This window comes from Microcebus murinus, unplaced genomic scaffold, assembly GCF_040939455.1.
Source record: "Microcebus murinus isolate Inina unplaced genomic scaffold, M.murinus_Inina_mat1.0 scaf001_hap2_Mmur4.0, whole genome shotgun sequence".
Taxonomy (NCBI): domain Eukaryota; kingdom Metazoa; phylum Chordata; class Mammalia; order Primates; family Cheirogaleidae; genus Microcebus; species Microcebus murinus.
In genome coordinates, this window is record NW_027438947.1 from 3,160,636 (window position 1) to 3,184,587 (window position 23,952).

The 23,952-nt window shown below is 36.6% G+C and overlaps 1 protein-coding gene across 4 annotated transcripts in view; it reads right to left on the reverse strand.

The window, feature by feature from the left end:
- NBDY (negative regulator of P-body association) overlaps nucleotides 1–19,275 on the reverse strand; it is a 74,303-nt gene extending 55,028 nt beyond the window's left edge. For 3 of the 4 annotated variants that reach the window (XM_075999699.1, XM_075999698.1, XM_075999697.1), the window contains exons 1-2: nucleotides 19,036–19,169; nucleotides 16,926–17,062 (exon numbers count right to left, since the gene is read on the reverse strand). Coding sequence is in view for 1 of the 4 variants with exons in the window: in XM_075999700.1 (XP_075855815.1) it covers nucleotides 18,959–19,165 (207 nt within the window). In the remaining 3 variants the exon portion in view is untranslated. Of the gene's footprint in view, nucleotides 1–16,925; nucleotides 17,063–18,929 lie in introns of all 4 variants that reach the window. The other variant, XM_075999700.1, reaches the window with a different exon arrangement.
- Between the last annotated feature and the right edge of the window lie 4,677 nt (nucleotides 19,276–23,952).

The following is a 23,952-nucleotide window of genomic DNA, read 5'->3' on the forward strand; positions in this document are numbered from 1 at the left end:
CCTGCAAGAATTGATACTTAAAATGAACAGAACCTGGAACTCCTTCCTTCCTTCCTTCCTTCCTTCCTTCCTTCCTTCCTTCCTTCCTTCCTTCCTTCCTTCCTTCCTTCCTTCCTTTCCTCCCTCCCTCCCTCCCTCCCTCCCTCCCTCCCTCCCTCCCTCCTTCCTTCCTTCCTTCCTTCCTTCCTTCCTTCCTTCCTTCCTTCCTTCCTCCCTCCCTCCCTCCCTCCTTCCTCTCTCTCTTCTCGTCTCTTCTCTTCTCTTCTCTTCTCTTCTCTTCTCTTCTCTTCTCTTCTCTTCTCTTCTCTATCTCTCTCCCCCCCCCACTCCCTCTTTCCCTCAGTCCCTCTATCCCTCTTTCTCTCTTGCTTTCTTTCTCTTGCCATGCCTACTCCCCTTCACCTTGCCATGGGTGGAAGCTTCCTGAGGCCCTCACCAGAAGCAGATGCTGGTTTCATGCTTCTTGTATAGGCTGCAGAACCAAGAGCCACATAAATATTTCTTTATAATTTACCTAGTCTCAGGTATTCCTTTATAACAAAACAAATAGACTAAAACAGATCTCTTCCTCTACAGTTTCTTCAAAATTCTGGATATTTCATTTTGCCTTGTAGCAGATAATGTATGCATTACAACATTTTATTTCATTGTGAGGATACCCATTCAAATGTTCACACTTTCCAATTTTTGTGACTCAAGAGTTATTTTGAGAAGTTTCTGTTCATGTCCTTTGCCCATTTTTTGATAGGGTTGTTTGATTTTTTCTTGCTGATTTTCCTGAGTTCTAAATAGATTCTAGTTATCAGCCCTTTATCGGATGTGTAGCTTGCAAAAATTCTCTCCCATTCTGTGGGTTGTCTGTGCAACATCTCTAATCATCAGGGAAATGCAAATAAAAACCACAATGAGATATCACTTAACTCCAGTGAGAATTGCCTTTATCAAAAAGTCCCCAAACGATAAATGTTGGCGTGGATGCGGAGAGATAGGAACACTCCTACACTGCTGGTGGTGCTGCAAACTAGTTCAACCTCTGGGGAAAGCAATAGAGAGATACCTCAAAGTGATACAAGTATATCTACCATTTCATCCAGCAATTTCACAACTGGACATCTACCCAAAAGATCAAAGCCACTTTATGAAAAAGACACCTGCATTCGAATGTTTACAGCAGCACAATTCACAATCACAAAGTTGTGGAAACAACCCAAGTGCCCATGAACACATGAATGGATTAATAAAATGTGCCATATGTATACCATGGAGTACTATTCAGCTCTAAGAAACAATGGTGATATAGCACCTCTTGTATATTCCTGGATACAGCTGGAACCCATTCTACTAAGTGAAGTATCTCAAGAATGGAAAAACAAGCACCACATGTACTCACCAGCAAATTGGTATTAACGGATCAACACCTCAGTGGATATATAGGAATAACATTTATCGGGTGTCAGGCAGGTGGGAGGGGGGAGGAAGGGATGGGTATATACAAACACAATGAGTGAGATGTGCAACGTTTGGGGGATGGTCACGCTTGAGGCTCTGACTCGAGGGGGGAGGAGGGCATGGGCAATATACGTAACCTTAACACTTGTACCCCCATAATACGCTAAAATAAAAAAAAAGAGTTATTGAAGCCTTGCCTTCCTCCTAGAGTTTCCTTTTATGATCTGTTTCCATATCTCTTTCCTCACAGGTAACATTAGGGTACACAGGAGTTCTAAGGTATTTATAAGGCTTCAAATGAAAACTGTCTGACAAAAGAGTACATATTCTGTTATTTCATTTATACAAAGTTCAAGAACAGGCAAAACTAATCAATGGTGATAGAAGTTAGAATTGTGGTTACCTTTTGTGAATGTTGACTTGAAAATTAAACAAATGTACCTTCTAGGGTGTTAGAAATGGTCTACATTTTAAATTAAGTGTTTGTTACAGATACATATATGTGCAAATTCATAGAGCTATATATTTAAGATATATGTACTTTATATATATATATAACATGAGTTATATCACAATAAAAAAGTAAAAATGAAAACACAGACCAATGAACTTCTGTTGTGCACTGTACTTTTCTTTTACATTCCCAATTAACCAGATAAAAAGGTGCCATACTAAGAATGCATGCATGCATCTACCAAGTTGATATTTGACATGTGCAATAATAGACAAATCCCAGCCACAGAAATAGCAAAGAGGAAACTATTACTTCTAGAGCTGGAGGACATGGAATAAGGAAAAAATTTCCTGAGGCTGTAACAAATGAAGAAGAATTTGAGGAATGAAGTTCATGAGGTAGACAAGTGTGTGAAGATGTTAAAGGGACCAAATATACAAAGAAACAGACATGAAAAACAGTATTTCAAGAAAACCCTAGTAGTGCATAAAGTACAAGAAGAGTTGTGTAAGGTTGGGATTGGGTATATGGATTAGTGGCAATAGACAAGGCTTGTGTAAGAGACGTATCACAGAGAATCTTTTATGTCATGCTAACACTTTAGACTTTATCATAGAAAGCAGGAAATCATTAAAGGATTTTAAGTAGGGAAGCAATATGGTTAGATATTTATTTTAGAGATGTCATTCTAGAGGCTATGCCAAGAGACAATAGGCCAGGCATCCTCTAACTACGGCCCACCAGCCAAATGCAGTTGTTTTTGCCCGTTTGTTTTTTTACTTCAAAATAAGATATGTGCAGTGTGCACAGGAATTTGTTCATAGTTTTTTTTTAAACTATAGTCTGGCCCTTCAATGGTCTGAGGGTCAGTGAACTGGCCCCCTGTTTAAAAAGTTTGAGGACCCTTGCAATAGGCAGTAGTGGAGGCAGGAAATCAGTTTAAAAACTATTACTGCCATTTAGGAGAGAAAAGTTGAGAGTTCAAACCAGGGCATGGGAATAGAGTTTGGAGAATAGAATAGAAAAGATAAATTCATCAGATATTTTTAAAAAATGATCACTATGACTTGGTGACACCTTATTATGATGCCTCAGTAGAAGTGAGAGAGAGAATAGAAACATGACACAATGCCCTAGTTTTTGTCTTTGGAGTATTAGTGCCAACAACAATGAATAAAGAAGGGTTTGTGGTACTGCTGGTGGGCTGAAGAGTTCAGTTCAGTTTTCAGGTTGAGGTGATGATAAAGCATCCAGACAGAAAGAGTTAGAATGCAGTAGGCTACATGAGTTTGAAATCTGGCATAAAAACTTGTGCTGAAGATACAGATTTGGAAGTCATCTGCATGCAAATGTTTAATTTAACTGGTACTGGGTGAGACTGCCAAGCAGAAGTGAGGATTGAAACAGGGAGATTTAGGAACCACCAACTTTAAGGATCCAGGCAGAGGAGGAATATTCGGAAAAAGATAATGAGAAAAAATGGCTGGATATGTAAAAGGAGAACTAGAAGACAAGCATGTCATAGGAAAAGAGGAGAGAATTTTAAATGTTACAAAAGGATCAAGACAAAGACTGAAATCTATTCACTGGATTTAGAAATCAGAGCTATGGTAATCTCTATCACAAAGTATAATGCATTAGTCATTCTCACAAATCTCTACATTTCTACTTAAAATTTATCATTTTTCCCCTATATCTTCTTTCTTCTAGGCCAGTGGTTTTCAGTCTTATCTGGCCTCTTTTCTTAAATGTTTTAATGCCTATCTTACTATACTAAAACTCAAATAATTTTAAAAAACAAATATCTGTAATATGAAAGAAATAAAAAGAAAGTAACTTATAATGAAATAAAATAGATTTCAATATGTAAATGCTGAGATATGACTACACTAAAGGACAATGAAGGATGCAAAAAGTTATACAGAAAATGCTTATAAACGTGGCAGCTACAAATGCTGACTGATCTGGTGTGTTGTTATCAGTATCTCAAATATCTATAAGCAGCATTATTGTAGGTAACAAGATTTTCTAAAATGATAAACATTCTTGATAAGACTCTGAACAAAACAAGGTAAGATCTTACTCTGGTATACATGGTAGTTATGTTTCTGGAAAAGTCAGTGTATATTAAAACTTGCTTGTTTGCATTAATATATAAAATGGAGTTCAATTCCAGCCCTAGATTAATATAAACATACTTTTCACCATAAGAACATCCAACGAAATAGTCAAAACTTGTATGGAATGTATAAAAATAATTATTTGCACAGGCTGTCTTACAGATGGCAGGACACTTAGCAACCCTGACCCTGTCCACAATATGTCAGAAATCATGATGATCTTAAACACTTTTCACACACCTTCAAATCATTCTCTTGAAATTATACTACTCTAGTCCCATCCAAAGAAGAAAACAAGTCTTTCTCTTGGCACTACATCCCCCTCTAACAACCAGGCCTATTTTCTTCTTCTCAGTTATTATGATTTCTGTTCTCTGCTATGTCGTCAGTCTCTCCCTCTCTTCTTGTTACTTTCAGCCAATAGACTTGTGCAAGTTTCTACTACTATTTTGTAATAGTCTCTTGCCTCTTAATCCTATTATAGATATCATCCAATTATTTATATCATTCAGTTTTTATCCTTCCTTCTCATCTCCTATGAGTGGTCTACACCAGTTAATCTCAATTTGGCACCTCCTAGCAATTCTTTAACCCATTTCAAACTGGCTTTGGCTCTCACAACACTGATACCATTCATGCTAAATTCACCAATGGATTTCATTTACAAATTAATAGATATTTTTCAGTATTGAACCCTCTATTACATATGATGCTGCTGCTCACTAAATTTTTCTTAAAATCATGGCATCAAACTCTTTTAGGTTTTTCCCCTCATCCTGTCTCTCCTTTAACTGCTCATCTTTCCCTAGATAATCCTTAAAATGTTGGTGGTCCCCAGAATTTCCTTCTCAACCCATAAATTTTCTCTATAATACCTTCTTCTGGATTCCTAATCTATTCCTTCAGTTTCAACTATCACCTTTATGCTGATGGTTTCTTTATTTATCTGGTAAAAATATCTCTTGCAATCACAAACCTTTGCCTTCCTGCCAGGAATCTCCATCTAGCTCTCTTACTCAAAATGTTGAAAACCTGCTCCTTCTCTTGTATTCTATAACCCAGTTGGTGATTTCACTTAACACCCAAGGCAAAAACATTTTATTTGTTTGTTTGTTTCTGACATAGGGTCTTGCTTTGTTACCCAGCCTGGATTGCAGTGGTGTGATCATAGCTCACCGTAGCCTCAAACCCCTAGGCTCAAGAAATCCTCCCACCTCATCCTCTCAAGGAGCTAGGACTACAGTTGTGCATCACCATGCCTGACTAATTCAAAAATTTTTGTAGAGATATAGTCTTGCTGTTGCCCAGGCTGGTCTGAAATTCCTAGCCTCAAGCCATCCTCCTCCCTTGGCCTCCCAAAGCCCTTGGATTACAGGTGTGAGCCACCGTGCCCTACTCTTAAACCAGAAAATTGAGAATCATCCTCTATTATTCTGCCCTCCTTGGACATCCCATCTGTGATGGTCTTTTCAGGTGTCCATTTGGCTAGGCTAGAGTCCCCAGTTATTTAATCAAACACTCATCTAGGTGTTACTGTGAAATTATTTTACAGATGTGATTAATGTCTATATCGGTTAAGTAAAGGAGATTATTTCAGATAATCTGGGTGGGCCTGATTCAATCAGTTGGTAGACCTTAAGAACAAAGTTAAGACTTCTCTGAAGAAATTCCACCTGTGAACATCACTTTTAGCTCATGATCAAGAGTTCCAGCCTGTCCTTCCTGTGAGCCTGATCTCTGGATTTCAGACCTGCATAATCAGCCCCCACAAGCCAATTCCTCACAATACATTTCCTAATATATATCTTCTACTCGTTCTGTTTCTCTGGTTGAACCCTGATTGATATACCATCTAATCAATAATACTTCATAAACCTTTCTCAAATCTTATTCCTCTGTATTCCATTCGAACTACCAATGGCTGAGTTCATTCAGACTTTCATTACTTCTTGTTAGGATTTTAACATAAGCAGCTTAAACAGTCTTCTTACCCTAATCTCCTTCTACACTATCTTACATGTGAGTATGATCATACTAGTGAGTATGATCTATATAAAATATAAATGTGAGCATAGCACTCTCCTTAAAAATCTTCAGTGACTTTCCATGGTACACAATCTCTTCATGTTTATGCTCCAACTTGCTGATCTATTTTCATCTCTCTGCTCCAGGGAAACTGTATGGCTTGTAGATCTACCTGTCATTCATCTCAATCCTCTCAAATAGGTTATCTTGAGCTCTGTATCTTTGGTTATATTTTTCTCACTTCTTGAAGTCTTCCTTCTATTTGCCCCTCTACCATCACCCATCCTTACTTAATATTTCACTCCTTTTTTAAGACTCAGATCAGACACTGATTCATGAAGAAGGCCATTCCTGGCTCTTCTAGTTTAAATCATATGCCCTCCTGTGTTCTTTTATAGCACTCTGTGCCAATCTCTATCTAAAGAACTTGCTAAATAAGTTTATGAATTCCTTCAATGAGTTAGATTTCTTAGTTTTATAACCTTGGAACCCTAAAACAATAACTGGAATTTAATAGATGCTCAATTTAATAGATGCTGACTAATATTTTTGTTGGTTGAATGAAATAATGGATGAATCATACACTGAGTGTCAGGTTATGGCTGGCTGCTATAATAAAATCTGTGGTACGCACAATGATGCCCACTTAAAGATGTCCACAGCACAATTCCCAGGACTTGTTACTAAGTTACTTTATAAGGCAAAATGAATGCTGCTGATGTGATTAAATTAAGGACCTTGAGATGGGGGAGATTATTCTGTATTATTTGGGTGGGTGCACTCTAATTGCATGTGTATTTAAAAGCAGAGGACCTTTTCCCAGCTGAGTCAGAGAACGATGTGATGACAAATGAAAATGGAGAAATTCTAAGTATGGTAGGGACTCAACCTACCATTATTGGCTTTGAAGATAGAGAAAAGGGACCACAAACCAAGGAATGAAGGTGGCCTCTAGAAGCTGGGAAAATCTCTCAGCTGACAGACAACAAGAAAACAGGGATCTCTGACCTACAGTTGCAAGGAACTGAATTCTACCAACAACCAAATGAGTAGGACACAGATCCTCCCTTAGGGCCCCTAGAAAGGAATGCAGATGGCCAACACCTTGATTTTAGTCCAATGATACTCATACTAGACTTCTGACTTACAAAACACTAAGATGATAATTGTGTTGTTTTAAGCCCCTAAGTGTGTGACAAATTTGTTATGGTTGCAATAGAACCCTAATACAGAATCCATGTGAGAAATGTGGTGTACTTCCCAAGAGAAACAAAGGACATATATGATATAACAGCATGTCAGGAAGTAAGATTAAGAGAAAAGAAACTTTCTCATATCATATTTGCCTTATAAAAATGATCAATCTGAGGTAGTATGAAAAGGTCCTTGTATAATGAGGGGTTGGAAAGTGGCTAAGCTCCTAAGAAAACATACTAAAGGAGACTCTGCACATGAAGCTGCTGAAAACACTCTATGAGAGAGAAAGAGAGAGATAGCAAGCCAGCCAGACCAGGCAAGTGCTCTGAGGCAGGCAAATATGATGGCAGAATAGATGTATGAACTCCTTCTAATGCTGAGCACTTCTGCAAACAGGTAACTAGACAGGGACTATGGAGCTAATTATAAACTATAATTTCACCTGTGTCCAAAACAATGTGACCGTTTCTTACGAAGGAATTAAAAAGTACTCACCTAGATATCTATAAAATTATCAATGGACATCAAGGCCCTTGGGATAAACTGGCATTTTGTACCTAGGAAGGACAGAGTATCATGTGGTCTTCTTACTAAAAATGCTTAATCATAGGAGAATAATCAGACAAGTTTCATATTGTGGAACATATACAGGACAACTGCCTGGACTCATTGGAAATGTCAATGTCACAAAAAATTAAAAGAAAAAATGGGAGAGTGCTATTCTAGATTTAAAAAGACCACAGTGGTATGACAACTAAATACAATGCATGACCATTGGCGGGATCCTGGATCAAGACAAATAAAAATCTATAAAGGATATTGTTAGGAAAATTGATGAAATTTAATATGGATATCATACTACATAACAGTATTGCATCAATGTTAAATTTCTCTAAGTGTAATAATAGCAATGCTATTGTTCTTAAGAGATACATGATAAAGTGTTTAGGACTGAAGTGTCATGATATCTGCAAGCTACTTCCAAATGATTCAGCAAAGAATATTTCTCTCTTGCTCTTTCTCTCTCGTTATATATACATATATACACAAAGAGACATAAAAGACATGTAGCTAAATGTAAACAACTGATTAATCTAAAGTAGTCCCCCACTTATCCATAGTTTCAGTTGCCTGCAGTAAACTGCAGTACAAAAATATTAAATGGAAAATTTCAGAAATAAATTAACTTATAATTTTCAATTTCATGTCATTCTGAGTAGCATGATGAAATCTCACACACTCCTGCTCCATCTCACTCAGGGTCCAGCATATCCACGCTATATAGGCTTCGGGCCTGTTAGTCACTTGCTAAGCATCTTGGTTATCTGATTGACTATTGTGGTATTGCAGTGCTTGTGTTCAAAAAATCCTTATAATACTTAATAATAGACCAAAAATGCAAGAATAGTGATGCTGACAATTTGGATATGCCAAAGAGAAGACATAAAGTACTTCCTTTAAGTGAAAACGTGAAAGTTCTCAACTAAATAAGGAAAGAAAAAAAATTGAACGTTGAATTTCCTAAGGCCTACTCTAAAAAGAATATCCTATCTTAATATCCTGTGAATAGTATATTGTTATAATTGTTCTATTTTATTGTTGTTATTAATCTATTATTGTGCCTAATTTATAAATTAAACTGTATCACAAATATGCATGTATAGGAAAAAAACCATAGTGTATATAGGGTTCAGTATTATCCATGGTTTTAGGGATCCACTGAGAGTCTCGATTAAGGGAGGACTACTGTACATAAAAGATATCTTTTGACTTTTCTATAGAGGTAAAATTTTATAAAATAAAAATGAAAAAAAAATGTTTGTATAGATTAATATACTGCTTATCCTTGTTGCTAATTATAAATTCTACTGATAAATTCAGAAACAAATCAATGCATTCACTTTTTTGGCAGAACATTTTCTGAAAAGCAAAAAAAAGGAAAGAAGTGAATATGTAATAGAATGGAAAAAGAAATACCATCCAAACGAAGGAAAGCTAGTATAGCTATAATAATAATAAACAAAATAGGTTTTAAATACAAAAAGATAAAACGTGTCTCTAAAAATGAGAAAAGATCTATTTTTGTATATACATAATAACAAAGCCTCAACTATGCAATGCAAAAATTTACAGAACTACAAAAATTTGACAAATCCACAATTGCAGTGGGAGATTTTAAACTTACGTCTCGCAGTAATTGATAGATCTAGCAAACAAAAAATTTGTAGGGATACAGAAGATTTAAATAATACAATTAACAAATTTAATGGACATTAACAGAACCTTATATGCAACAAAAAATATATACATAATCTTTCCAGGCACACACACGGAACACTAATCATTTTCTTTAGTACATAAAGCATATTTCAACAAACACTAAATAAGCATTATCACATAAAAAAATGTCTGTGCTCAGTGCAACTAAGTGAAAAATGATATCAAAATATTAAACTAAAAAAGAGCCATACACCTATGCCTAAATACCATCTCCCATTAAAGGTACCAGAGCTCCACAAAGAAATAATCGACAGGGTAGGGAGTACAAAGTGAGCCTGAAAGTAAGGAAATAAATGTTAAAGCAAGTCAGAATATGTGTCAAAGAATGATGAGCCATGTCAGAGGCACAGAGAAGCCAACTTGAGTGGGTAGCCATTGGCTAAATCTGAGATAATTTGAACATTAAAATAAATAATGAGGATGGAGCAAGATGGCTGACTAGAGATATTGATTGCCAAACCATCCAGTAGAGAAGGAAGGGCTTAGAATAGAGGAGGTGGAAGAGGGGATCCAGCACAGCTGAATTGCAATGAGTGAAGTGCCAGAACCTGCTTGGGACCTCACAAAGGAAAACTGTGAAGCAGAGAAGGAAGAGGATAGAGCAAACAAAAGATACTGGCAAAGACCAAACCCAAGGAGCTAGGAGCCTAGTGAAGGAAGGGGTAAAGGGCGTTCCCTTTCTCCCTCTTCCATCCTTTGGTGATCAGTGGGCTACCAAGTTACTGGGAAGCTTTTCCACCCCCACGAACCCAAGCAGTGTGGCAACCATGGAATTGTGGTAAGAACTTACATGATCCCAGATCTTGAACATACTCCAAGTAGAGTGACAAGAGAGGAAGGATGAGCTCAAGCTTTCTCCCATTCAGATTCTTATCTCTCCCCGCCCCTCCCCCACTTCTTGCAACTGGGAGAGTAGTTTGAATAGAGAATTTGGTGAGTGGCTCCTACACCTAGCTGGTACATCCTGCAATCTTAAGTTTCCACAGAGACTGGGGCCTACCCCTCTCTCCTTGGCAACCCACAGGGGACCTGGGGCATGCTATCTGGGTGCTCCCTGCTTGCTGGTGTTTCCTGGAGATGCATGCCAGCAGGTCAGACACCCAAGTGGGATCTGGTGCCCCCAGGCCTCAAGGCAGTAGCTGGGGGACACGGGGTGGGGGTACGGGAAGGAGTAGAGTTTAGTAGCTGGACTTAGGACCTGAGGGAGTCCATGTGGGCAGAACTGATGGGAGAAAACTGTGGGGGTCCAAGACTTGGCCAACTGGGGAAACACCCATACCCTCCCATGGGAAAGCCAAGCTGTCAGCTAGGTCGGGTCCTCCAGTGGGGAAGACCTCAGCCTATGGAGCCATAGCCACAGAGTACAGCAAGCTCTGATGGGGATGATCCCAGCCAATACCATAGCAACTGAGTGCAGCTTGCAATCAGGAGTGAAGATCCCAGCGCATGGCACCACAGACAATGGTGCCATAGCAACCTAGTGCAGCCCTTCAGAACTCAAGGGCAGAGGCAAAGAAAAGGGGTGGAACTCACTCTCCACAGCCAGCCTGGAAAGTGTGACCTTTCCCTCACAAGCAGCCTTCCTGGCTTGGAGAGTGGGCCTCAACCCTCCTTCCAGCAGCTCCCCCTGGTGGCCAGGAAAATGACCTCTGAGCCCTGCCAGGGCATGGCAAAGCCTTCCAGACTGACAAACTAACTGCACAAAGCCTTGCCCCTCCACCCACCTCTGCTGTGGGGGAAATCAAGCAACCCCCTAGAAGTTGCAAGGCGCACCTGAAAGCGTGGGGCATTGAACTGCCCCACCTGAGGGCCTAGAGCTGCACATGAGGCATTCCACAAGGTTGATCATATCTTAGGACACAAAACAGGTCTCAAGAAATTCAAAAAAATAGAAATCATACCATGTACCTTCTCAGACCACAGAGGAATAAAACTAGAAACAATTAAAAGAGAAACTTACACAATGTCATGGAAATTATATAATCTGCTGCTGAATGGTTACTGTTTCAAAAATGATATTAAGATGGTAATTAGAAAATTTTTGAACTGAACAACAAAGAGTACACAAACTATCAAAATCCTTGGGACACAGCAAAAGCATTTCTCAGTGGAAAATTCATAGCGTTAATCTCCTACATTGAAGAGACAGAAAGATCACAAATTAACAACCTATTGTCACACCTCAAGGAACTAGATAATGAAGAACAAACCAAACCCAAAGCCAGCAGAATAAAACAAAAAACAAAGGCCAGAACAGAACTAAATGAATTGGGAAACAAAGAAACAAAAAAACAATAGAAAGGATTAACAAAACTAAATGTTAGTTTCTTGAAAACCAAAAAAAAAAGCAACAGACATCTTGCTAGACTATCCAAGAGCAGAAGAGAAATTACTCAAATAAGCTCAATAAGAAAGGAAAATGGTGGCATTACAACTGATATTGCAGAAATACAAAAGATCACCCATGAATACTATATAAGTCTCTACACACATAAACTATAGAATACAGAGGAAATTGACAAGCTCCTGGAAACACACAACATCCTAAGTCTTAACCAGGAACAAAGAAAACTCCTGAAAAGACCAGTAACAAAGAGTGAGATTGACATAGTCATAAAAAAGCTCCCAGTAAAAAATGCCCTGGACCAGATGGATTCACTGCTGAATTCTATCAGACCTATAAAGAACATCTACTACCCATAACACCAAAATTATTTGATAATATTGAGATGCAGGCAATCTTCCCCAACTCATTTTATAAAGCCAGTATCACCTTGACATCAAACCTAGGAAAGCACATAGCATAAAAAGAAAACTACAGGCCGGGCGCAGTGGCTCACGCCTGTAATCCTAGCACTTTGGGAGGCCCAGGCGGGCGGATTGCTCAAGGTCAGGAGTTCGAAACCAGCCTGAGCGAGACCCCGTCTCTACCAAAAATAGAAAGAAATTAATTGACCAACTAAAAATATATATACAAAAAAAAAATTAGCCGGGCATGGTGGCACATGCCTGTAGTCCCAGCTACTCGGGAGGCTGAGGCAGTAGGATCGCTGAGCCCAGGAGATTGAGGTTGCTGTGAGCCAGGCTGACACCACAGCACTCACTCTAGCCTGGGGCAACAAAGTGAGACTGTCTCAAAAAAAAAAAAAAAAAAAAAGAAAGAAAACTACAGACCAATATCTCCTATGGATAGAGATGCAAATATAGAATACAGAATAGTAAACTGAATTCAATAGCACATTAAAAATATAATCCCCAGGACCAAGTGTGCTTCATCACAGGTATGCAAGGATGACTCAACATATGTAAATGAATAAATGCAATTTACCACATAAACAAAAGCAAAAACAGAGATCATATGATCCTCTCAACAGGTGTAGAAAAAGCATTTGACAAAATCCTGCATGCTTTCATGTTAAAACCCCTCAACAAACTAAGTATAGAAGGAATATATCTCAGAATTATAAAAGTCATATATGACAAACCCACACTCGATATCATACTGAATGGGGAAATGTTGAAAACATTCCCCCTAAGAGCTGGAACAAGACAAGGATGCCCACTGTCACCATTTCTAATCAATATAGTGCTAGAAGTTCTAGCCAGAGCCATTAGACAAGAGAATATTAGTGATATCCACATTGGAAAAGAAGAGGTCAAACTATTGTTCTTTACTGATAACATGATCTTGTATCTAGAAAGCCCCATATATTCCACCAAGAGTCTCCTGGAATTGATAAATAAATTCAGCAAAGTCTCAGGATTCAAAATCAATGTACATACATCAGTAGTATTTCTACATGTTCATAACAGTAAGGCTGAGAGTCAAATCAAATACTCAATAAGATTCACAATATGTATAAAGAAAATAAAACACCTAGGAATATAGTTAACCAAGGAGGTGAAAGATCTCTACATGGGAAAGTATGAACCTCTGAGGAAAGGAATCACAGATGACACAAAAAAATGGAAAAACATATCATGCTCATGATTTGGTAGAATCAACATTGTCAAAATATCCATACTACCCAAATGTGATTAAAAGATTCAATGCAATCCCCAACAAAACACCAAGGTCATATTTCACAGATCTAGAAAAAATGAATCTATGCTTTGATTGGAACCAGAAAAGAGCCTGAATAGCCAAAGCAATCTTAAGCAAAAAGAACAAATCTGAAGGCATCATATTATCAGACTTCAAACTATATTACAAGGCTATGGTAATCAAAACAGCATAGTATGGGCACAAAAATAGAGACATAGACCAATGGAATAAAATAGAGAAGTCAGATATTCAACCATCTACTTACAGCCAACTGTTCTTTGACAAAGCAGAGAACCACGCACACTGGGAAAAAGAAGCCCTATTTAATAAATGGTGCTGAGAGAATTGGATAGCCACATGTTGAAGAATGAAACAGGAGCCATATTTCTCACCACTCACAAAAATTAATTCAAGATGGATAAAAGGCTTAAATGTAAGGCATGAAACCATATGAATGCTAGAAGAAAATGTTGGAATAACCCTTCTATTAATAGATATCAGCCTAGGCAAAGAATTTATGAATAAGACCCTGACGGCAATCACAACAACAAAGATTAATCAATGGGACTTGATTAAACTAAAATGCTTCTGCACAGCTAAGGAAATAATCAAAAGAGGAAATAGTCAACCTATAGAATGTGAGAAAATATTTATAAGCTATATATCCAATAAAGGGCTAATAAGCAAAATCTACAAAGAAGTCAGGCAAATCAGCAGGAAAAAGACCAACTAGCCTGTTAAAAAGTAGGCAAAAGAATGAACAGAAGCTTTTCAACAAAAGATAGACAAATAGCCAATAAACATTTACAAAAATGCTCAACGTCACTAATCACCAGGAAAATGCAAATTAAAACCATAATGGGATATCACCTTACCCCAATTAGAATGGCTTTTATTAAAAAGTTTAAAAACAATAGATGCTGGCATGGATGCAGAGAGAAAAGAAACGCTTATATACTGTTGGACGGCAAATTAGTGTAACTTCTATGGAAAACAGTATGGAGATTTCTCAAAGAACTAAAAGTAGATCTACCATTTGATCCAGCAATCCCTCGACTGGGTAAACTCAAAGGAAAATAAGTCATTTTATAAAAAAGATATCTGCACTTGAATATTTACTGCAGCACAATTCACAACTGCAAGGATGTGGAATCAACCCAAGTGTCCATCAATTCAGGAGTGGAGTAACAAATGTGGTATGTGTATACTACAGAATACTACACACCCATGAAGAAGGATGAATTAAGGCCTTTTGCACCAATTTGGATGGAACTGGAGACCACTATCTTAAGTGAAGTATCTAAAGAATGGAAAATTAACTACTTACATGTAGTCACTATTAAACTGGAACAAACCCATGAACACAAATGTGCACAGAGGCAAGTAAAACTCAGTTGAAATCAAGAAAAGGTGAGGGGGGAGGAGGGGATGGGCAAAAATCTAGTATAAGGAACACTATCTCAGTGATGGGCACACTTATAACCCTGACTCAAGCATAACAAAAGTGATCCATATAACCAAAAACATTTGTACACCCATAATATTTTGAAATAAAAAATTTACAAACACACAAAAAGAATGATTTAAAAAAATTTTAAAACTGAAAAAAAGATGAAGTTTACCTGTAACTGTACTAATGATTTCATCATATGAGTTTTTTAAAAGGATGCCCATATGTTTGGAAATTAAAACATCAAATTCATGGGTCAATGAAGAAATCATAGAGTTTTTTTTTAATTATTATTTTTTTAAATTTCAGAGTATTATGGGGGTACAAATGCTTGGGTTACATAAATTGGCTTTGTACCATCCAAGTCAGAGCTACAAGTGTACCCATCCCCTAGACAGAAAACACTGCATCCATTAGGTGTGAATTTACCCATCCCCTCCTCCCCTCTCCTACCTGCCTAACACCCTATGGATGTTACTTCCCATATGTGCACCTTAGTGTTGATCGATTAGTATCAATTTATTGGTGAATACATGTGGCATTTGTTCATTCTTGTGATACTTCACTTAGATGAGGATAATATAACAAGTAGCTCATTTTTTTATGGCTGATCATAGAAGAAATTTTAAAATAATAAATATTAAATGATAATAAACATACTACATATAAAAACCCATGAAATTGTTCTAAATACATTAGAGAAACCTTTATAGCCCCAAATTCTTATTTTAAAAAAGATGGAAAACTAACAAGCTAAAGGTCCAACTCAATAAAATTAGAAAAATACCAAATAAAAAGAAAGCAGAAGAAAGTGAAATATAAAGATAAAAGCTAAAATTATTAAAATAGGAAACACTATTATATGGTAGGGCTTAATGAAACCCAAAGCAGTCAATACATTAGAAAATTGATTATTATAATTTAACACATGGTTACACTGTCATAGCAATAGAGGAAAAAAAGCATATGATCATGGCAGTAGGTAATGAAGAAAGCAATTGGTTAAAAAACTTCATAATCATTTATAATAAAAACTCTCAGCAAATTAAGAGTATAAAGGAACATCCTTAACCTGAGAAAGAAAATCCACTAAAAAATTGAAACTTTTGTAGAATTCAGGAGCAAGATAAGGAAATCCTCTACCAATGCTATTATTTCTCTTTGTACTGAAGATCCTAGCTAGCATAGTAAGAGAAGCTAAAAAAAAAAAATGGAAAGGAAGAAACTGCCATTATTTATAGTACAATTAATTAACATATACTCTAAGGAAATCTATAAATTATTAGGACAAATAGAATTCAGAAAGGCTGCAGCATATAAAATCAATATATTAAATATCACCATATTCCCATTTACCAGAAACAATTAGAAAATATAGTTTAAAAGATACATTTTAGGCCGGGCGTGGTGGCTCACGCCTGTAATCCTAGCTCTCTGGGAGGCCGAGACGGGCGGATTGCTCAAGGTCAGGAGTTCGAAACCAGCCTGAGCAAGAGTGAGACCTCGTCTCTACTATAAATAGAAAGAAATTAATTGGCCAACTAACATATATATAGAAAAAATTAGCCGGGCATGGTGGCACATGCCTGTAGTCCCAGCTCTTCGGGAGGCTGAGGCAGGAGGATCGCTTGAGCCCAGGAGTTTGAGGTTCAAGTGAGACTCTGTCTCAAAAAAAAAAAAAAAAAGATACATTTTACAGTAATGATATGATAATTAGAAATTAATCTAAAAACATTTTGCAAATTATATTATTATTATTAGTGCATACAGTTTCATATAATGTAGAAAATGGTTTCCATTTTATCATTTGGTACTAGATTTTTAGGTTTTATTTGGCTAGTTGTTTTTAATTTCTCAAAACCAGCTCCTCCTCTTCCTCTAATAAATTTTTGGTAAAGAGATTACCTTAAAAATTACAAGTTCCAGGTGCAGGACATCGGAAATAGCAGGATAGCATTGTAAATAATCTTCGTTGTCTTCACTGGGTGAACTATTTTATGAATGCACCAATGAAATGGATTCATACTGCAATCCCTCATAAACTGAAAAATAGTAAAAATACAGTGACATAATTTGTTATGTTACTGTCCATCTCTTTTTCTCCAAGTTTCCTCAAGTCCTTATGCTCCACCTTGCTCCCATTTCAATGTTATACTCCTATAAAACAGTTGTGTACATACTATTAGAAGGGGTGTATAATATAGCAGTTTAGAGTATAGACTCTAGAATCAAACTTCTGGGTTCAAAGCCCAGCTCAGCCACTTAGTGCTATATAACTTGTGGCAAGTTATACAACTTCCCTTGGCCCATACAAATTTCCCTATTAGAGTTGTTGTTATTAAATAAATTAAAACATGCAAAGCCCCTTAGAACAATGTCTGGTACATAAAAACTCTTCAATAAATTTTGTGTATTATTACAATTTTCAATGATGTGAATCACGGGGGGGGGGGGGTGCGGGAATTATGTAGCTCTTACACTTTTGTCCTAAATAACTTTTTTTTGTTTTCTATCTGAGCATTGCTCAGCTTACACCCTGAACCCACTACCCCTTTGGATAGAGGTAAAGATTAGAGAAATAAGGCTGTGTGGAATGACAGGAGATGCTTTTTAAATGTACTACCACTAAACCCTGTTATCTAGAATCTCCTTGGTGGCCAGTGTTATCCCATCATTCATTGACTTATTTATTCAAATAGCTATTTCACTTCTAATATGTACCAGCTACTATGCCTTGGCTATCTATCCCCTACAACTTCCAGCACAATTCCTCCCCATTGTAAGAGCTCCATAAAGGTTTATTGTATGTATGAAAAAAGGATGCCTCTCTCCTTTGGATTACAAGGATCTAGGAGACTTGGGTCATATTTGGTTTTATATTTTGCATTCTATAAAGCTCATCTAAATTACTACCAGAAAGTGCTTCTCTAATAGTAAGAACTAGACTCTTGAAATACAAATAATATCACTTGCTTGAAAGTCTTCTATGGTTGCCACTGCTTGGGGAATAAACAGCATACTCAGCATAACATTCAAGTCCCTGAAGCACTCTATCTTCACCTCCAAGTCTTTCTTACAGACTCAGAATTATTATGGTGGAGTTGTTTCCAGAACAAGCTGGCCTTGGGGCTTTTGATCTGGAACCCTGAGGCCTGAGAAACATTCCCTCCCCCTCTGCGTGGCAGATATCACTCACCCTTTAAGGCCCACCCAAAGTTTCCCCCTTCCTCTAAATGGCTCATGATTACTACCAGGCAGAGAGACTTGGTCCATCCTCCATGCTTCCTGAATACCTTGAACAAGCAAACATTATGGAACTTGGATTTGACCATCATATTGTAGCGCTGTTTTTTCACTTATTAAAGTCTCCCACCTTACACAAAGAAAGACATACACTTCTGAAGGCTTACTTTACAATCCCTTCTGTTAGTACAGTGCTGGGCATAGGCATTAGACCTTCCATATATGATTGTTATTGGTCTTAAACCAGGCATTGTTTTAAATAGAAAAATTTCAAATATACACAAAAGTAGAGTGAATGGTATAATAAATCCCCACATATACATTATCCAGGTTTAAATTATCAACTCATGAGCACTTTGATTATATTTCCCCCTACCTGGGCCTTACTAGATTACTTTCAAACACATCAAAAGATTCAAGTCTATTTGTTATAAGATATAACCACAATTATCACATCTAAAATATTAAAACAATTATTTAATATAACTAAACATCTATCACTCATCCAAGCATATTTTGTGAAAGAGCTGTTTAATGCCTGCATGTTCTTTCTGCTATTTTGAAATCGTGGAAAGAAGACAAGGAAAAGGGGAAGGAGATCTGGGCAAATGCATAAATAAGTTTCAGAGAGCCTGGATGTCCCAGGTAAGAAAGAAAGAACCTGACCTGGTTTGGGGTGGGTGAAATATATTTCACTACTTCTCAGGAGGAGCAGGGTGCGACTTCAGGCTGGCTGAAGCCGGAGGAGGTGCGGAGGGGAGAGTGGTACTACCTCCGTTGGGAGTTCCTTCTGGATAATCCCACCGCGGAGCAAGGAGGCAGCGCTTTTTTGGAGGTTTGGCTTCCCGCGTGTTTCCAGGTGGGAGCGTGGATCTACCGGAGGCACAAGGTTGGTCCCCCATAAGGATTATAGATTCTGGGCGTCAGTTTTCTCCGGTGGGCCCTGGCAAGGCCTAGAGACCTGAGATGGCGGCGGGTCCCCTCCAGGCACAGAGCTGGCTTCTTCCCGGTTCGCTCTTACCGTATTTCCTGTATCCCGAGACGTATATCCCCTCTCCGCCTCCACTCGCCTCCCTACCTCACCGCATTTTAACGTTTCTACAAAGATGGGTCTTGAAAAATGATGCCTTTATTATATATAGTGTTTTTCCATCGCACCCCGCCCCCTGCCTAGTGCAACTAAATTTATGGAGAGTTTTATACAATCTATGTAATTTTAAGATTAGAAAAAATTCAAGTTTACCTCTAAGTAGTAAACTATGTATGGCTTATGGATATATGAGGGGGAGGGGTCCTGTAACCAAAGAAATTATTCAAGAGCTTTACAGTCCAGTTGCAGATGCACATCATAGAGCCATACAACTAGCTATGACCATTTAAAAAGCAATATGCAAACATGTAAGGTGACTAGAGTGAAGAATAGAATAGCATACACTAGCACTGACCATGAAAAGTGAATGTGGAACATAAATACCACGTCATAAAGTATAAGATCACTTTTTTCATATTTAACAAGTTTGTAAGCCTTTGCAATAAGTCTTTGAAGGCTTACTACATTTTTTTTCCATATTTCAACATGCAGGAAATTTCTGAAACCTGACAATTTATAGTAAACCATACTTTAATTAGCAACTTTTTAAAAAAATTTTTTACAGGTTTGGAAAATAATGACTTGTCTTACTATTGCTGGTATGTTATATTCTATGATATATGGTAAATAACTAGACGTTACAAAGTGTCTTAAAAGAAAAGATTTCTGGAACTTCTTAGACTTTGATCATTCAAATAGCCTTCAGATTAATCTCCCTTTGGCTATAGACAAACTAGACCACACTTTACCAGCATTGTCCTCAATGTTTTTTAATGGAGAAAGTTCAAGAAATTTCAACATTTAATGTCAAAATAGAACTGGCTGTTAATAAACTCTGCTATTTATAAGCTCTGTGATCTTTAAGTAATTAATTAAATTCTTGGAACTTTGGTTTCCAGGGCATAATAATTTCTTCCTTGCAAAACTGTTGTCATCACCAGGGATAATACATTTAAAACACTTACAATTATAACTACCTCTCATCTCCATCATCACTACCTTCCTCCAAGCACCCAGCACAGCCCTTTACACAAATTAGGTACTCAGTAAATGTTGGGGAAATAAATTGATCCTGTGGTTTTGTAGCAGATGCTGCTAATAAAGACAGAAAATTCAGGTGTTCTGTAGCTATAGTTTTAGTAAATTAAGGGAAATTAAGAGAAATATGTGCCTATTTTAGTAAAATGACAGGAATGTTAAAAATTATATCAAATACAGGTGGGTTTGATATATGGTAAACATTTGATTTGAAGTGAAAACAGTCCCAACTTGGGGCTGCTGCCATCAACCAAAATTGATCATATTACACCTATATTTATTTGTTTATTTATTTTTAATTGTGGTAAAATATATATAACATAAACTTTACCATCTTAACCATTTTTAAATGTACAGTTCAGTAGTGTTAAGTATATTCTCATTCTTGTACAACCAATCTCCAGAACTTTTCATATCCATTAAACTCCCCAATACATACATAACGAGTGATATGCGCACCATCTGAGGGATGGTCATGCTGGAGACTCAGACTTGTGGGGGGAGGAGGGGAAGGGCATTTATTGAAACCTTAAAATCTGTACCCCCATAATATGCCAAAATAAAAAAAAATGGAAAAAAAAAGAAAAAAACTCCCCAATTTTCCTCTCTTTCCAGTCCTTGGCGACCACTATTATACATGCAACTGGATTTCTGTTTGTTTTGTTATAATAGAAAGGAAAACTAAAGTTTTTTTCCTTCCAGGTTTCAAAATGATCTTTTCCCATCATCGTCAAGTGAAGCTTTTTTCAACATCAATGAACCAGCTAAATGTGAATCATGGAACCAGAAGAAGGCACTGTTAGGTTAAAAGAATGTTGAGCCAGATTTTGAGAAGTGCTACAGATCCTAAGTTCTTTCATAATTTACAGTGCTCAAAGAAGGAAAACAGAGAACAAAGCTAAACCCACCTCTGGGTGATAGTAACCTGTTTTCATTTAGTATTTTTTTTTTTAAATTGAGAACTTGGCTGATGCATTATGATTTCTTTTGGAAATTAGCTTTTCATCTTAAGTCCAAGAATTTCTCTCTTAGATATGCAAATATAAAAGACTTCTCTGTTCACTGTTGTAAGTACAAATTTAAAGGGCTGGAAAGGGTAGTGGGGAGGGAGAATAAAGATAGGATGATTAACAGGTACAAAAAATATAGTTAGATAGAAGGAATATGATCTAGTGTTCGGTAGCATAATAGGGCAACTATAGTTAAAAATAATTTATTGTATTAAAAGATTGGAATTGAAATGTTCCTAAAACAAAGAAATGATAAATACTTCAGGTGATAGATATCCCAATTACCCTGATTTGATCATTACATATTGTACACTTGTATCAAAATATCACATGTGCTTCATAAGTATGTACTATTATGTATTCATAATAATAAAAATAAATATTAGAAAGTAGAGTTCCTGTAACATTCTTATAAAATGAAAACTAAGAATAATTTGGAGAGAGACTGCACATGATTTTTTTTTGTTTTATTTTATTAATGTGATATTTTACCAGGGAATTTTTTAGAATAAGAAATATGAAGAAGAAAGCTAAAAGGTCTATATCTGCCTGCCTGGATAACCTCTATAAACATTCAAAAGAATACATAAATAAAAGAGATAAATAATATAATGTTATAAAAATACTTCAGAAAGATACCAAATGAAAACTAAAAATCTCCAAAGTTGACCATTATGATCACTTTTAAATAATTACTTGGGGGAAAGGTCAAGTGTGCAAACATACTTGATACACAGAGATAACTGTGTGAGATGCCTCTATCTGCATATGTATTGGTTTTTATCTCTCAAAGGTGATCATATAATCAGTTTTATACTTAGTTATTGTTGGTTTTAACCTAACGATATAGCCTCCTCACTTTTTAATGTCTTTTTAGTGGCTGCATATGATCCCATTTTATGGACTCACCATAATTTTTATTTAATTCTCCCTGAATGGATATTTGTGTTTCAGTTTTTTGTTGAAAATTAACTCATATAGCATAACATGTATCTTTTTGTAGTATATAATTCAGCATTTTAAAGTATATTCACCAAATTTTGCAACCATCACCACTATCTAATTCCAGAACATTTTTATCACCTCAAAAAGAAACCATGTACTCATAAGCAACTACTCACGATACCTCCCTCACTCTAGCCCCCTGGAAACCACTAATATACTGTCTATGATTTTGTCCATTCTCAACATTTCATATAAATGGAATCATACAATATATAGTCATACATGTCTGGCTTCTTTCACTAAGCATAATATTTTTAAGGTTCATGATGTTATACCATGTATCAGTATTTCATTCATTTTATTTGATTTTAATTCTGGTAAAAAGTACATCATTATGAAATTCATTTTTACTTCATGGGTTAAAGTAAATCAGTGTTAAATACCTTTTTATTTTAATTGTAGTTTACATTACATCATAAATTTACCATCTTAACCATTAAGTGTACAGTTCAAGTAGTGTTAGGTACATCCATATTTTTGTGCAACTAATATCCAGGACTCGCTTAATCTTGCAAAACTGAAACTCTATAGACATTAAACAATAACTCCCCGTTCTCCCTTCCCCCTAAACCCTGACAACCAGCATTCTACATTCTGTCTTTGTGAACTTTGATTACTGTAGATATCTCATATAAGTAGAATTATAACTGTATTTGTCTTTCCATGACTGGATTATTTCACTTGACATAACATTCTCAAGATTTATCCATTATAGAATGTGTCAGAATTCCATTCCTTTTTAAAACTAAATATATGTATGCATATATCACATTTTGTTTATTCATCAGATAAACAACACTTGCTTCCTCCTTTTGGCTATTGTGAATAGTACTGCTGTAAACATGAGTATATAAATATTTCTTCAAGACCCTACTTTCAAATCTTTTGGATATATACCCCAAAGTAGAATTGCTGGATCATATGGTAATTATATTTTTAATTTTTTGAGGAACTACCATACCGTTTTTCATAGGGGCTACAGTATTTTACCGTACCATCAAAGTGTACAAGGGTTACAATTTTTCTACATCCTAGCCAATGCTTCTTTTTTCTTTTTGATAGTATCCATCCTAATGGGTGTGAGGTGGTATCTCATTGTGGTTTTGATTTGCATTTCCCTTATGATTAGTGATATTGAGTGTCTTTTTATGTGATTATTGGCCATTTATATATCATTCTTGGACAAATGTCTATTCAAGTTTTTTGCCCATTTTTTAGTTGGGTTGTTTTCTTGTTGAGTATTAGGAATTCTTTAAATATGCCAGATATTACCCCCTTATCAGATATACTAGTTGCCTATTTTTTTTGATTCCATGAGTTACCATTTTGCTCTATTAATTATGTCCTTTGGGCCAGGTATGTGGCTCAGACCTGTAATCCCAGCCTTATGGGAGGCTGAGGCAGGAGGATCCCTTGAACTCAGGAGTTTGAGGTTATAGTTAGCTATGATCACACCACTGAACTCTAGCCTGGGCGAAAGAGTCAGACCCTGTCTCTAAAAAATAAAATTAAAAGAATCATGTCCTTTGATAAGAAGTTTTTGATT